The following is a 16,815-nucleotide window of genomic DNA, read 5'->3' on the forward strand; positions in this document are numbered from 1 at the left end:
AAAGAGACTGTCTTTTTTCCATTGGATGTTTTTTGCTGCTTTGTCAAAGATTAGTTGGCCATACTTTTGTGGGTCTAGTTCTGGGGTTTCTATTCTATTCCATTGGTCTATGTGTCTGTTAAAAATTTTTTTTAAAGTGGAAACTGGGGCACCTGGGTTGCTCAGTTGGTTGAGTGGCTGAATTGGGCTCAGGTGATGATCTCACAGTTCCTGAGTTTGAGCCCAGCATCGGAGTAACTGCTATCAGCTCAGAGCCTGCTTCAGATCCTCTGTCTCCCTCTCTCTTTGCCCCTCTCCCACTCTCTCTCTCTCTCCCTCAAAAATAAATAAAGACATTAAAAAAAAGTGGAAACTGATACCAAGTATGGCCTCTAACAACCTTTCAGTATAGGCAGAAAGTGAAAGACTGGCTAGGAAGCAGTGTCATCCACGAGTGTACCATCCTGTTTTCCAACTTTTTACCAACACTAGGAGTTAACTACTATTTAAATCTGAGCTAAGCAGATGCGTGAAAAATACCCATTTTTGTGTGGAAGAGAAAATAAGGTCTTGTGTAAAAACTAAAAAAAGTTTAGATTGACTGGTATGTGGAAAGCATGGATGGAATAACTGTCAGCTTCAAGGAGGGTAATTTAGAATCAATCATTTGTTTGGATGAATTGTATCCATGGGGAGGTTACTGGTGATAATCCCTAGGAAAGGAATCTAACTGCTGCCAAGATGAGCTGCTTTTTATTAATGTGAATATCATCTATATCATCATCAAGAAAAAGTCTAAAAAGACATTTAAAACACATATATAAGAACGTTTATGTCAAGCAACAGAGAATTAAATAGTGGTCTCTGTTAGAGCGGTCACACATGTCAGACTTCGGCCCAGGTCATGATCTCAGGGTTTGTGAGTTCAAGACCCGTGTTGGGCTCTGTGCTGAGAGCTCGGAGCCCGGGGCCTGCTTCAGATTCTGTCTTCTTCCTCTCTCTGCCCGCCCCTCTCCCATTCATGCTCTGTCTCTCAAACATAGACAAACGTTAACAAATTTAAAGTTAGAGCAGGAACAGGGCACTATTAGTGTTAGTGTTTTTGGTTTTGTCACCACAATGTAAGAAAAATTTGCCTTCACCTCACAAATGTCAAGGAAGAGTATGAGAAAGGACTTGATAGAGTAAGGAGTTGTGCAGTGTGCTGTTGAGGAATGGGAAGAAGTAGAGAGATGTAATGAAGGCCCAGGCATTGCAGGCTGGGCGAAGAATGTGGAGGGGAGCCGTGGCCTGAAACATTCGAGTGTGTGTGTGAGGCAGGGGTAAATACCATTTGATGCCTGTCCAGGGAAGAAGAGGCAGTTCAGCTAAGACTGGGAGGTATAGGGAGGAGTGTAGTAACAGAGTTACCACAGGTATGGCGTTCATCTTTGCTATAACTTGGAAGATACAGTATGATGATACCTAGGCAGAGTGTCCTCCACAAACCCATAACTGTGTCACTCTCTAGCCCTTATCCTTTGATGGGGTGGTGAGTGCCACGCTCTGGCATCCTGCACACCTCTCTTTCCTTCCTTCCTCTAACTCATTTTTTCTTGCTAACTTATAGATATGAGAAATATACATATCAGGTCTTCAAAGAAAGCTTATAATAATTTTCATAGAACTTGCCAATGTGACTGTGAGATGTCCAAATTATGAAATTTACATCACTTGATTATTTCATGGAGTTGAGTAATTTATAAAAGTCTATTAACTTGTGGTCATATACGAGATATCCCTACAACAACGACAGAAAAAATACAACAGAACTACCCATAAAAATAAGTACAGGTATCCTTATTTTTTGCAGTACTTTTTTGAGACGCAGTATACTACAAGGATATCTGAATTGCGTTGTGACTGAAATGGTCTGCAGGAGCACACATCAGTCTTCGTCAGGTTTTCTGACAATGATATTATGGCCCAGGATTAAGATCAGTGCCATTTCTCCTGAATCAGTTTCTCCTTACTCTCCTCTTTCAGGTGGCGTGAGAGGTGTCACTGCTGACAGGCAACGGAGGAGGCCAATCACTCGGCGATGCTGCAGTTTGTGTTCCTGGGACTCTCCACCTCAGGGGACATCCAGCTCTTTCTCTCCCTCTTTTCCTGTGTGTTCTATGTGGCGAGCCCAGTGGGAAACCTCCTCATTGTGCTAAGTGTGACCTCTGTCCCCGGTTTACAGTCCCCTACGTACTTCCTGCTGGCCAACCTTTCCATCACCGACGTGATATTTTGCCGTTGCACAGCTCCCAAGATGATTTATGATGTTTTAAGATAATGCAAAACCATCTCTTTTGGGGGCTGTGTAGTTCAGATCTTCTTTATCCGTGCAGTTGGGGGCATTGAGATGGTGCTCTCATCGCCATGGCTTCTGACAGATATGTTGCCATATGTAAGCCTCTGCAGTGCCTGACCATCATGACCCCCGTGGAGGTGCATTTTATTTCTAGTCACTTCCTGGATCATTGGCCTTATTCATTCAGTGACTCAACGGGGTTTTGTTGTAGACTTGCCTTTCTGTGGGCCTAATGAATTAGACAGTTTTTTTGTGACCTTCCTCGGTTCATCAAGCTTGCTTGTGGAGAGACAAACACATTGGGATTCATGGTTACTGCCAACAGTGGCTTTATTTCTGTGGCCTTCTGTTTACTTCTAATCATCTCTTACATCTTTGTTTTGGTGACTCTTCAGAAAATCTTCAGGCAGTATGTCCAAGGCTCTCTCCACTCTGTCAGCTCATGTCACTGTGGTTGTTTTGTTCTTTGGGCCATTAATCTTGTTCTATGTGTGGCCATTTCCCACATCTCATCTGAAGAAATTCCTTGCCATCTTTGATGCAGTTATTACGATCCTTTTCTGAATCCGGTCACCTATACTTTTAGGAATAAAGATATGAAGGTGGCAATGAGGAGCCTATGCTCTCAGTTTGTAAGTTAATGTCTTTTAAACATGTGGAGGATTGAACTGTGATGTCATTCCCTGGACTCTGGTTATAGAAGAGACTTACAGGTCATGGATTTCTTATCTCACCAGGGGTCATACCTGTAGATGGTGGTAAACAGAATTAGTATAAATGTTAATCAATCCCCTTTGAAAGGCAATATGTGGTTTATTGTTCATTTTTAAAAAAGTGTTTATTTATTTTGGGAGACAGTGCGCGTACAAGCTGGAGGAGGGGCGGGGGGAGAGAGAGAGAGAGAGAGAGAGAGAGAGAGAGAATCCCAGGCAGGCTCTAAGTCCAGTATGGAGCCTGACATTGGGCTCAATTTCACAAACCTGCAAGATAATTACCTGAGCTGAGATCAAGAGTTGAACAGCTAACCAACTGAGCCACCAAGTCACCCCTGTATTGCTCATTTTCTATTTTTCCCATAGTAAACATACTATCTCAGTTTAAGGATAAATGTTAATTTTTCCTTCATGTTATGTTTCTTATTATACAGCTGATTGATTTTCTATATTTTCAGCTCCTTATCTGTCAGCCTTCCTCATTATTCTATTGCTAATCTGGATTTTTCAGGGCCCAGCAAGGAGATAATAACCATAGCAGTTATTATGAGAGAAAATGTTGGTATAAAGAATGGTTAACTAAATATAAAGCTGTTAACTAGTTATTTGAAAAACAATAAACCCTGAGATACCACAGACATAGCATTGTACGAAGGAGCTCTCACCCCTAGGGATGGAAAATAAAGGGTAGCAGTTAGAATAAGTACACTTGGAAGAAAAAAGCTATTAAGATCTTGGAGGAAGGACCTGTGGAGTTGAAACTCAAATATCTGAGGAGGGGCTGCTGCTCGTGTCTCCGAGCTCAGAGGAAGGCAGGGTCACCACCTCTGAGGAAAGGGTGCTGGTGGCCAACACAGGTGTTCCTGAGGAGGGTGTGATGAGGTGAGCAGCGCTAAGGCTGGAACACAGCTGCTGCCTTGGAAAGAAATCAGGGTTGCTGAGGTGAACAGGGCGTTGGGCGATGCTCCAGGCACAGTGAGCAGAGAGGAAGCTCACAGGCAGCAAAGAGGAGCGAGCAAAGAAGTCTTCTGTTCCGTTTCTAGCCTTGGCGACGCCCTCTAGTGCCCTCCAAGGGCAGAGCTGGCAAGAAAGAAAGGAGTTTGCAGAGCCTCAGTGCCTGCATCCTAACAGAGTATAGAAAGATACCTCAGAGCTGAAAGATTGCTTATATAGCACATGCAGTAACATGGAAAATTATTAAAATTCAACTTGGGAGGGTCGCACGGCTTTTAAATTTTTCAAGTAAAGTAAACATCATCTCATAGATTCTCCCTATTTTAAAAAGTTTCAGGTACTGGAAAATTAGTTAATTAGTTCAAGACCATAAAGGGACTATATGGAAGATCTAAATTCCGAGTTTAAGTTGCCAGGCTCCTTGTCTTTTGTTGTCATCTATCATTTTAGATCTTGTGTCCTCATTTGCTGAGTCTTACATCTCCATTGGACTGTTGAGTTTTCACTAATGTGTACTGGTATATCTTTCCACTTTGTATCTTGAATGTCTGTTTGTCAGAGCTTCAACATTCCTGAATGATTTTCACTTAATAAATATATTTGGCCCCAATTTTATGTTTCTTTTTTGATCTTTTGTGTCACTAATTTATTTTTTAAAGTTTATTTATTGAGAGAGAGTGAGAGATTGGGGAAGGAGCAGAAAGAGGGAGAGAGAGAATCCCAAGCAGGCTCTGCTCTGTTAAGTAGAGAACCCCACTTAGAGCTCAATGCACGTTTCCAAGCAGGGCTTGAACCTAGGAACTGTGAGATTGTGACCTGAGCCAAAATCAAGAGTTAAGACGCTTAACAGACTGAGCCATCCAGGTACCCTCTTTGGTTCATTTAAATAGAGCTTTTACTTTGGGAGAATTTTAGATTTACAGAGAAGTTGCAAAGGTAGTCCGGGGAGTTCCTACATGGCCTTCACCCGGTATCAAGTTTCAGTTTCTTCTAATGTTATCATCTTACATTTCTGTGGTACACGGAGAGATCAACAGTGGTACGTGCCTATTAACTAATGATAGACGTTATTCAGATTTCACCAGTTTTTTCATTTTACCCTTTTCTTTTCTAGAGTTCAATCAAGGAAACAAGACATTTAGCTGTCATGATTCCTTAGCGACCTCTGGTTTCTTGAGTTTCATAGTCTTACCTGAAAGTCTTTCCATGGTGTTGACAGCTTTCAGGAATATTGGTCAGATATTTTTTAGAATGTCCTCTCAATGTGGGTTTGTCTGAATTTTTTCTTCATAATTTGACTGGGATTCTGGGTTTTTGAAAAGTATACTATAAATCATACCAGGGGTACGTAATATACACGTCATCCCTAGTGATGTTAAACTTGCTCAGTTGCTTTATTATGTGATCCTAATGAAAAAGAAGTGAGATGTTACTTGTGTAGCTATTTTTTTACTTAAAAATTTTCACCTTTTCTTTCAGTTCCCTAGTTCATTTATATGCAGGGAAATTGATATTTATCAAGCTGTTCTATGCAATTTGCATAACATTCTCAGAAGGTGAATATTATCAAATTACCTAAGGAAGCTTTTATTATTGATGATAGGATTTAAAGTAGCAAACCATATAACAGAGATGATCTTCTTAAATAATCTAGTGTCATTTGCCCCTCGCCTGACTCATTTATAACACTTCCCTTTGTTGCTTGGATCACAATGAATATATTTTTTAGGAGGCAATTTCCTTGACTAATTGACTTTAGTTTTGCAATCCCAGGTCAGGATAACATTAGTTGGTCACTATCCTTCAGTTCAGTTAATTAGCTATGTGTTCCATATATAGATACATTTATACACCTCCTGTGTGCTTGAGATTATAGTCTGGGAATAGCTCCAAGGGAAGGATGGAGTGAAATAGACAACAGGAGGAAGATCAAACTAGGTAAACTTCAGTCAGGAGGAAAACTCAGGTAAGGGTTTGCTTTTGTGTATTTCAATTAGCTTTTGCCCAGAGGCAGAAAGAAACATGTGTTAGTGGTGGGGAGATGATGAGTAGAGCAGGAAATAAACATGAATGGTTGTCAACATGAAAAACTGAATTAATCTTAAATTTTAATAAGGACTTGGAAATGACTTGGAGATTCAGGGGGTGAGAATGCAGATACACTGCAGAGTCTGGAATCCACACTGTGGTCAGGCCCAGGATTTAGGCTGAATTGTTAACTGTACCAAGGGGTCTTTAGGGAGAGTTATTAGTATGCAAAGTAAATACAAATATGTGTGCGGTCATGATAACAAGCTTGCTTTACCTTTATCTTCAGGGAACTCAAATATGAGAGAAAGTTCATTAGGTAGAAGTGATAAGTGACATTAAACACAACCCCAAGTTCATAGAATCAAGATGGAGAAAGGATAATAGAAAACCTGCTTAGAAGTATCTATGCATCTAACTCACCTTAAACTAAACTAATGTAGTGTAGGTTAAAACTAGGTGGTGGAAGGATGGAGAAAAAAGTAGGAAACTAAATGTATCATCTTTGACAACCAGTAATCGATCCTCCCGTTTTTGTTTATATTCTTTTAACATTTGTTAGAATTTTTTTCTAGGTCCCTCCAGTGAGATGTTTTATGGTGAAATGGTGGTGATTTCGTGGTGAAATAGCACCAAAGATGAAGGGATAGAAGATGATCCTATGAAGGAAGACTAAAGGACTGGAGGTGGGTAATCTAGAGGGTACAGACGAGTGATGTTTATTTGCTTCTCCCAAGATCAAGGATAATAAACATTTATCTGAGAGAGTGCTGACAATGTCTTTCTATTCACAGAGAAAGAATCAAGTGGACATCGGTTTACTTGAAAGAATGAGAGGTTTTCTTTTTGTAAGGATGAACCTTTGGATTGCTATGTTAATAAAAAGTGAGACACCAAGGAAGAAAATGAATTTTCAAACCAGGTAAACTGTAGAGAAACCACCATGTCCTGGGTGGAGAAACCGAAGAAAAGAACTGGGTCAGAAAATATTTTTAGATCTCTTCCAACTGAGTGATTTTATTCACTGGGCATAATGAGCATCTCTCTGTTTTTCTTCCCCACAAAATTTTAAAATGTAAAATTCCCATGAGTCTATTCTAAGAGGTTGCCCAATTCTAATTCCATAAAAATCAAGACATTAGATGATGATTCCATTAAATGCTGCAGAATCTGAATTTACTGCATACCATGATCATTTACATAGTCTAAATGAAATGATGGCTGTAATTCTTGTCATGATTCTTGAGAGAAATAGCTAGACCACAAGTAGAGAACACAAAGTGGAATATCTTCTAATGGCAATGGCCTTAGAGGAGCAGCCCTGTTTCCATGGAAGGCCTGCGATATCTCAAAGTGACCGAACCTAGGACCTTCCTCTAGAGGCCATTCAGAGACTGTATCTCAGAGCCAATGGAGAGATACTCAAGAAATCTGAATACTTGAAGACAGGAGCTGAGTAAGTTTCCAGATTTCCTATTTGTTATTTGTAGTAATTTTTCTTTTTTGCTCTTTAAGTGATGTAAAGTAGGTACATTTTGTCTTTGAACCCATTTATCCTTCTTTACTCAGCATTAGCTCTCATTCCTGGGGTCTGGCCCTCTCCTCCTGAGCTCATCTGTGTTTTTCCCTGACTTCTGCAGCAACCTATTCTAAGCTCATCCTTCTTTGGTGTTGAATGAGGCATAAATGAATCCGTTATTTCTTCACTGTGAAAACTTATTTCTTGCATGCACAATATCTCAGCTGAGGAAAGCCATCTGGTAACTTCCTTGTTTGTCTCTAATAGCTTAATGAAGCACCTTTCCCTTAGCAATGTAAGTAAAACTAGGGGATGCAGTATGTTAGTCAAAAAGAACGCGACTCTAATGCTAGGTGCTAGTAGGAAGGAATTCTGAGCATTGGGACTTTTGAGACTGTATATCTGAACAAGCTCCCAGTCTGCCATTTCTTACTTTTTAACATATTTTCCCATCTAACTGACCATCTCGAATTCTTGCTGCATTCAAAAACCCGATTTCCTATTGCCTTCCTTGTTGTCATTTCTATCAATTTCCTTTCTGATTTTTAAAATGTAAGTTTCTTTTTCTCCAAAATTGTCCTTTTTGCCCTTGTGCTAGACTCTCTATTTATGTAAACTTTACAAAGATCACATAGTTTTTTTTCCTGAATGACCCAATAAATCCTTTGCTGATTTTGTTAACCCTATTCCTTACATTTTTATTAATAGGCAGGTTTAGCAGTATTTCTTTTATCTTCTCATTTGTTATTTTTTTTGCTGTTCACATTACAATTTGGAGGAAGCACCACTTATATTTTTGTCTCATAGTATATTCTGATTGCATTCCTATTTCATACTCCTCCTTCCAAAGAAGACTCAGAAAAGTTTTGGCTAACACAGTTTTACTTAGTGATCATAAGGAATGTTTTTTGCCTTATTTTTCTGCTCATTCCATAGAAAAAAAATTATTATTAAGTTCATAGTTCGTGATATCGAGGTTTGGTTTTAAGTCAAATCATTTAATGGTTTAAGTGACTGTTACTTAAAATTGTCCTGATGACTGATACAAAAATACTTTTTGAATGAATGAATGTGTAAGTTATGAAATACAGCCAACATAATTTCTGAGCTGCTCTTCAGTCAGTACAAACAACCTGATACACAAAACTTGCTCCAAGTGTCTTATAATATATTTGGGGAGGTAAAATCCATGTATGTTTATTAGAAAGTCACTGAAAAATTAGTGTGATAGATATCAAAGATGTAAAAATTCATATAAAAAGTCAGGATACTGAGAAGAGATTCTGTGAATGTGGACATTGAACTAGAAGGAAGCAGAGTGTTTGAGACTCCCCAGTATTTGATGAATTACAGTGTTTCTTCAAGGGTTCTGATCCTTTCTAGAGAAAAGACTCTGTATGTAACAGACCAAAATTGAATTTTCTGACATGAATATCAACTTCACAGAAGCAGAAAATCTTACCTATGCTGTAACCTCAATGTGTGGAATGGTGCTTGGCATTGTGGGTCCTCAAAATTATTTACTAAATTCATGACTGAAACTCATCTCAAAGTCATTCAGAGAACCACTCAGGACTAAAGTATATACCCAGTTTTTCCAGAACACGTTGGTTGGCTGATTATCTTGGGATAATCCCAGGATAGGTTCCTTATTATTGGTGGGTATTAGTTGGTCAGACTTGGTCCTAGATGTGTTTGGAGTCAGAAGTGTCTTATGTGTAGTTTCAGAGGAAGGGTCTGGATGCACCATCTGTCTTTCATCCTTTAATATCTCTTCCATGTTCTTGACAGGCTCTCTGAAATTTCCTCCATCTGATTCACCGGTTAGTGATAAGGTCTTCCTTTTCCCACTAAAATTATTTGTTCACTTGTGAGAAGTGTACAGAATAAGAGTCTTGAAGGCGTCCATGTCTTAATCCCCGAGCCTGTGAATATATGTTACTTTACGTGGCACAAGGGACTTTGTCGATGTGATTAAGAATTTTGAGAAGGGCAAATTATCCTGGATTATCTGAGTCAGCCCCATGTAATCACACGGCATATACCTTACAAGGGGAAGGCAGGATGGACAGAGTCAGAGAGGAGAGGTGATGACAGTTGCTGAGTTTGGAGTGCTGTACCATGAAGAGGGAGGAAGAGGTCATGAAGCAAAGAATGCAGGCATCCTTGGAAGAAGGAGGGTCATGAATTCTCTCCTAGGTCTTCTGGAAGGAATGCAGCTCGGCCAACACCTTGATTCTAGCTTGGAAGACCCATTTTGGCCTTCTCATCTTCAGAACTGTGAGATGTCACATTGGTGTGTTTTAAAACTACCAGGTTTCCAGTAATTTGTTATTGCAGAAATAGATAATGAATACATATAGAACAAATACAAAGTTCTATTTAAGGCAAATAACTTTCAATGGAGCCAGGTGTTCTTCATCCTCTGTGGACCCTCCCACCAGTTAACTTTGTGATAGTGAGCAGGTCCTCAGGCATATCTCTTTGTATATAAATTGCTTCACTGGTGTAACATGAAGTTGTACTCAGTCAAAAACCACCACTGAGTTGGACCTCTGATAATTTATTTCTGGCAGATTTTCATCTTTAAAGAACTGTAATTGTGGATCCTGAGAAACTTAACAGAAACCCATGGGGGAGGGGAAGGGAAAAAAAAAGAGGTTAGAGTGGGAGAGAGCAAAAGTATAAGAGACTTAAAAACTGAGAACAAACTGAGGGAGGGAGGGGAGGGTGGGTGATGGGTATTGAGGAGGGCACCTTTTGGGATGAGCACTGGGTGTTGTATGCAAACCAATTTGACAATAAATTTCATGTATTGAAAAAAAAAAAGAACTGTAATTGTCTCCTACATTTCCATGCTCCGATCTTGCTATTGTCCCTTAGTTCTTTTCCTGCCCTTTATCTCTATAACTCAGTTATGACCCTCTATCATTGAAGACCCGTATATTGGCTGGCTGTTTTCACCCAGTTCTTTTCCTGTTATTCTTTTATCCATTCCAGATGTATTTTGAAAAGAAAAGAGACTGCTTTTATGTGGCAGAGTTCTTATCTTTGGGTATTCAATGAGTATGTATCTCTATTTCTTTTTTTTTTTAAATTTCTTGTTTTTTACTTTATTTAGTGTTTTCTATTTATGAGAGAGAGACAGAGACAGACAAACAGACAGACAGAGACGGAGCATGAGTGTGGGAGGGGCAGAGTGAGAGAGGGACACAGAATCTGAAGCAGGCTCTAGGTTCTGAGCTGTTAGCACACAGCCCGATGCAGGCTTGAACCCACAAGCTGTGAGACCATGACCTGAGTTGAAGCTGGACACCCAACTGACTGAGCCACCCAGGCGCCCCATCTCTATTTCTTTCTTTCTTTCTTTCTTTTAAAGTTTATTCATTTTGAGAAAGACAGAAGGAGCATGCACATGCAAATGGGGCAGGGACAGAGAGAGAGGGAGACAGAGAGAATCCCAGGCTGGTTCCACACTGTCAGTGCAGAGTTTGATGAGGGGCCCGAACTCAGGAACCATGAGATCATGACCTGAGCCCAAGTCAGATACCGAACCTACTGAGCCATCCAGGTGCCCACATCTCTATTTCTGTTTGTGTGTCTACTACCGGAGGAGATTATTTGCCTCAGGTCATTACATGTATTATGTTAAAAATTGAAAATTTTTTCTCAAAGTGAGTATCATTAAAAGATAAAATGATTTTTTCCAGTTGAAACCTATCAAAGAACTTCTATCAACTATTTAACATTTTTTTTGACATTTATTTATTTTTGAGAGGCAGAGAGAGACAAAGCACAAGCAGGAGAGGGGTGGGGGGAGAGAGAGAGAGAGAGAGAGAGAGAGAGAGAGAGAGAGAGAGAGAGAATCCGAAGCAGACTCCAGGCTCTGAGCTGTAAGCACAGATCCTGATGCGGGGCTCGAACTCACGAACTGTGAGGATCATGACCTAAGCTGAAGTTGGATGCTTAATGCATTGAGCCACCCAGGTGCCCCTCTATAAACTATTTTAAATTAATAATTGAGATCCCATATTTCACTTGATGATAGAATTCTTTTCTGAAATAATTATTTTGTGTAGTTAGACAACTGTGTGAATGAAGCTTGGGATCCTGTGATAACTCCTGACTTGTACCATAAAATATACTATTAATATGAACTTTAGTGAATTATGATAGACTCTCTTGACTCCAGGGTCATTCTTTACTCCCTTTAATTTTTTTCCTTCATTCAATCAGTGTGATGCACTCATTAAATAACTACTTGTGTTAGTTACTTCTGGTGTTTTTAATGGAGGTAGGGGATACCCATATGAACTAAAATTATTCCTGTACCCAAGAGACTACACTGGTTAACTTGAGAGATGGAAATGGATATAATCATGAGAGATAGAGTGAAATAAATGCTAACAGTACAGAGTAGAGAGACTTAGGCAGGTTTGGAAGATTTCACAGGGAGGGATATTTGAGCTGGGACACTGAAAATTGGGACATTAGAGAACAGAATGAGAAATTTTGAAAGTGGAAAGAAGGAAAATGTTTAAAGTCTAATTAAGCAACAGGAATAACAGAGACTTTGAAAGTTCTTTGCTGTGCATGAGGAATTGTTAGGTGGCTCACACGAGTCGCTGAAATCTTATCCATTTATAAGAAATCATAGTCAAAAGTATTTGAAGTTGACCCTGTATGTTACTGAGGTAGAATGCAGGGCAGGAGGAAATAGTAAGAGTGAGAGTAGAAGAAACCAGAAACCAGAAGGGAAACAGGTCCAGAGGTGGAATTCATTTAGTTGTAGCAGTTTTGGATCCACACTGGCATTGGGCACTGCTTGCCTCCTCCAAGTAGCAGACCAATATAAATCACATGAAGCTTATTTGGCTGTGTGAACTGCTAATAGGATAACTGTTTCCTTATGTAAACACTAATACTTGCCTAGGCAATTGTTTTTTATTTTCTTTCTTCCTTTAGGTAACATGAAAACTGATCCTGGTATCTGAGGCAATGGATAGAAGGAATCAGTTGACAGTATCAGAGTTTGTGTTCCTGGGACTCACTAATTCATGGGAGATCCAACTTCTCCTTTCTGTTTTCTCTTTTCTGTTCTACTTGGCAAGCATGATGGGAAACCTTGTCATTGTGTTCACTGTAACCTTGGATGCTCATTTGCACTTCCCTATGTATTTCCTCCTGGCTAACCTCTCAGTCATTGATATGTTGTTTTGCTCAATCATAGCCCCTAAAATGATTTGTGATATTTTCAAGAAGCGCAAATCCATCTCTTTCTGTGGATGCTTTACCCAGATCTTCTTTAGCCATGCTGTCGGGGGCACTGAGATGGTGCTGCTTATAGCCATGGCCTTCGACAGATATGTGGCCATATGTAAGCCTCTGCACTACTTGACCGTCATGAGTCCCAGGATGTGTCTATATTTTGTAGTCACTTCCTGGGTCATTGGCTTCATCCATTCATTGATTCAAGTAGTTTTTGTGGTAGACTTGCCTTTTTGTGGCCCTAACGTGTTGGACAGTTTTTATTGTGACCTTCCCCGGCTCCTCAGACTTGCCTGCACAAACACCCAAGAACTGGAGTTCATGGTTACTGTGAATAGTGGGCTCATTTCTGTGGGCTCCTTTATCGTGCTGGTCATTTCGTACATCTTCATTTTGTTTACTGTTTGGAAACATTCCTCTGGTGGCTCATCCAAGGCTATCTCTACACTGTCAGCTCATATCACTGTGGTAGTTTTGTTCTTTGGGCCACTGATGTTTTTCTACACATGGCCGTCTCCCACATCCAACCTGGATAAGTATTTTGCTATTTTTGATGCATTTATCACTCCTTTTCTGAATCCAGTCATCTACACATTCAGGAACAAAGAGATGAAAGCGGCAATGAGGAGATTGTGCAGTCATGTTGTGCATTACCGGAAGATCTCGTGAACTGCTGGCTATGAAGATATGAAATCATAGATTCTCCCCCATGCTGGTTGTAGAAAAGACATTTTACAATCTCAGGAAAATACTCAACACTTAAGATGTTATATGCCTAGAAAAGTACTATCTATGATATCGATTTCACCATTAATTTAGAAGCGATGTTATTCTTTGGTAGTCTATACATCAAAGTGTCAAAAACCAAATCATATGTGCTTTGTCACCCACATGGTTAGGAGCATGACACATAATTGAATAACCAAGATTAATTTTATCTTCCTTCTGCTTACTGGATTTTAAGTCTCGATTTCAATTTTCTTTGTTTCTACTTTGTTTGATTCTTATTTCTCCATTTTCTGCTTCCTTGGTGTCCTTATCAGGCTCCTCTATCTGGCAGTGTATAAAATTGCTAATTCTATGTTAGAATTGTAGAAGTTAAAGCTAGATTGAATTACCAACATCACTGCTTCTGATCCTTCTGGTGCCCTAGCTATAACCCAAGAAATGAGGGGTGACTGCCATTGGCCCAGGAGCAGGACAGAAATTACCAGAGAGCCAGGCACCAGAAACTATGTCCTTGGTTGCCATGTCACTGCCCCATCACTTTCAAATCAATTTTGCATTTGAATTTCTGAACAAATTCTACTCTTCTAGTTATTTCCTATAGATCTATTTAAAGAAAGAGGTTTATATCTCTTATGTATTCCTTTTTTACTGGTAAATAGTCATCAACATTGAGCACTTCCTTATCATTTCTAAGTCTTTTCTTAGATTCTACCATGACCATACTCAAATTCCTAAAGGCTCACTGTGGCCCTTTTGTTTGAATGAAGGTATGTGGGAGTTAACTATATACAGACTCCTAGTCTACAGCAATGCATAGTGTGTCCACCAAATGATACCCCCTCCCATCCCATGATCACCGCACCACTTCCTTGATGTATGATTTGAATGAAGGTACTTGGTAGTTGATACAACCCCCACACTGTTTCCGTGCCCTGTGGGTTTCAGCTATTGTAGAGGGTGAGGCGCTGAGACTGTTACATCCACACATCCAGACAGTATTTCAAAAAGTACATTATATTCTGTAGGGACAGTGGTGGCAATAAAATACCCAAACAATATTGGAATGGTGATCCCCATCCTCTGTCCATTTAATTCGCCACTGTGACTCCTACAAAAGTCAGGCAGATCCTGAAAAATGACAATGGACTATTGTAAACTCACCCTTGTAACAGACCTAACTGCAGTTGCTTTACCAAGGGTGGTAACTTTGCAAGAGCAGATTAACACAGCCTTGGCCATATGATATGTGATCATTGATCTCGTCCATTTTTTTCCCCATATCTTTCAGAAAGGAGATTAGAAACAGCATTTTTATGAAATGGACATCAGTATATATTTACAGTTTTACCCTTTATCTTATAGTTGAAGAGATCCAGGCCAACTGGATATTTTATATGTCATCATAATTGTCTATTATATTAATGACATCATGCCATCAAACCAGATAAGGAGGAAATGGCAAGTACATTCATCCATTGGTAATATGTATGTGTTGTCAAGGGAGAGAGTAAGTTGTGTAAAGAATGAGGAAATTTCACATCATTAAAATTTTAGGATTTCAAGATATGGATCAAAGACTCAAATATAGAAGAAAACACAGGGCAAATGGTCTTTGACACTGGTCTTGGCAATAATTTCTTGGGAAGACACCAAATACACAGGCAACAAGAGCTAAAATAAACGATTGAGAAGAAACAAATCTAAAGAGCTTCTGCACAGCAAAGGAAACAATAAATTGAAAAGGCAACTTACAGAATGGCAGAAAATGCTTGCCAATCATATATTTGATAAGGGGTTATTACACAAAATAATGAGAAAGTCATATAAGTAATAGCAAAAAGTAATTAATCCAATTAAAAAAAGGGTATAGGACGTGAAAAGACATTTTTCCAAAAAAAAAAAAGACATATAAATGTACAATATGTGTATGAAAAGGTGCTCACCCTCACTAATCATCAGGGAAATGCACATCAAAACCACAATGAGATATCACTTCACACCTGTTATTATGGCTATTACAAAAAAAGAGACAAATGCTAGCAAGGACGTGGAGAAAAGGGAACCCTTCTGCACTGCTGATTGACAAGCAAATTGGTACAGCTGTTCATTTATAGTGAACATTACGAAAGTTTACAAAGAACAATATGATGGTTCATCAAAAAACTGAATACAGAACTACCACATGATCCAGCAATTCTGCTTCTGCGTGGATACTGAAAGGAAATGAAATCAGTATCTTGAAGAGGTACCTGCATACCTGTCTTCACTTCAGCATTATTACAGTAGCTAGGATATGGAAACAATGTAAATTTCTTTCGGTGCACGTTGAATAAATAAAATGGGGTATATATGCAAATGGAATCTTTAGCCATAAAAGGCAAATCCTGCCATTTGCTATAACATCGATGAGCCTGGAGGGCAATATTCTAACTGATAAAAGCCAGATAGAGAAAGACAAATAATGTACATTATCACTTATACGTGGGATAATTTCTTTTACAAAAAGAATCTGATTTCACAGACAGAGAATAGAATGGTGGCTTCAAGAAGTTTGGGGGAGGTGGAAATGGGGAGATATAGGTCAAAGGGTATAAACTTTCAGTTATAGGAAGATAGGTTCATAAGATCTAATGTACAGTGTGGTGACTATAGTTAATAATATGGTATTGTGTACTTGAAAGTTGCTAAAAGTAGATCTAAAGCATTTTTATGACACAAAGACACAGAAACACACACACACCTGAGAGTTACCTATGTGAGGTGGTGGATGTGTTAACTTGACAATCATTACACAATACATGTAGGTATTAGGTCATCACATTATAAACTTTAAATATAGACAGTTTTGTTTGTCAATTATCCTCAATCAAGTTTGAAAAAAACTAGGAGTTTAATGGTCTGAGCATGTCTGGAGATCCTCTCAAAGTAAAGGAAAACTGTTGAATCTTGTACCCTCTATCACTAATAAGGAAGCACAACGTCTGGTAGATTTCTCCTATTTCTGGAGGAAACATTCAACAACAGGAATAGCACTCAAACTTATATATTAAAAGATGTGAAAGGGTATAGATCTGGAAAAGTTTTTTTTTTTTGCGGCATTCCAGACTTTATGCAAATAACCCTGTACTTAGACAATCCTATTTGGCGTACCCTGTAGTATTAGAAAAATTGGTAGTGAAAAAAGAACAGATGTGAAGTTTATAGCAAGTATCAATTGAAATAATCACAACACAATTCTTTATAGCTCTGGACAAACTATCTCCCCTAAGGATTACAGTGTAATTGAA

General features: G+C 39.1%; 1 protein-coding gene and 1 pseudogene across 1 annotated transcript; both read left to right on the plus strand.

Annotated features, from left to right (window-relative positions):
• The first annotated feature begins 1,749 nt into the window (after positions 1-1,749).
• On the plus strand, positions 1,750-3,070 carry LOC128315977 (olfactory receptor 4F6-like; annotated as a pseudogene).
• Positions 3,071-3,155: 85 nt separating this feature from the next.
• LOC128315976 (olfactory receptor 4F15) lies at positions 3,156-15,979 on the plus strand. Its single transcript, XM_053224219.1, has 3 exons — positions 3,156-6,698; positions 6,807-7,468; positions 12,497-15,979. Exon 3 carries the CDS (start codon positions 12,530-12,532, stop codon positions 13,466-13,468), a length of 939 nt encoding a protein of 312 aa, XP_053080194.1. The 5' UTR covers positions 3,156-6,698; positions 6,807-7,468; positions 12,497-12,529; the 3' UTR covers positions 13,469-15,979.
• The last annotated feature ends 836 nt before the right edge of the window (positions 15,980-16,815 follow it).

This window comes from Acinonyx jubatus, chromosome B3, assembly GCF_027475565.1.
Source record: "Acinonyx jubatus isolate Ajub_Pintada_27869175 chromosome B3, VMU_Ajub_asm_v1.0, whole genome shotgun sequence".
Lineage (NCBI taxonomy): Eukaryota > Metazoa > Chordata > Mammalia > Carnivora > Felidae > Acinonyx > Acinonyx jubatus.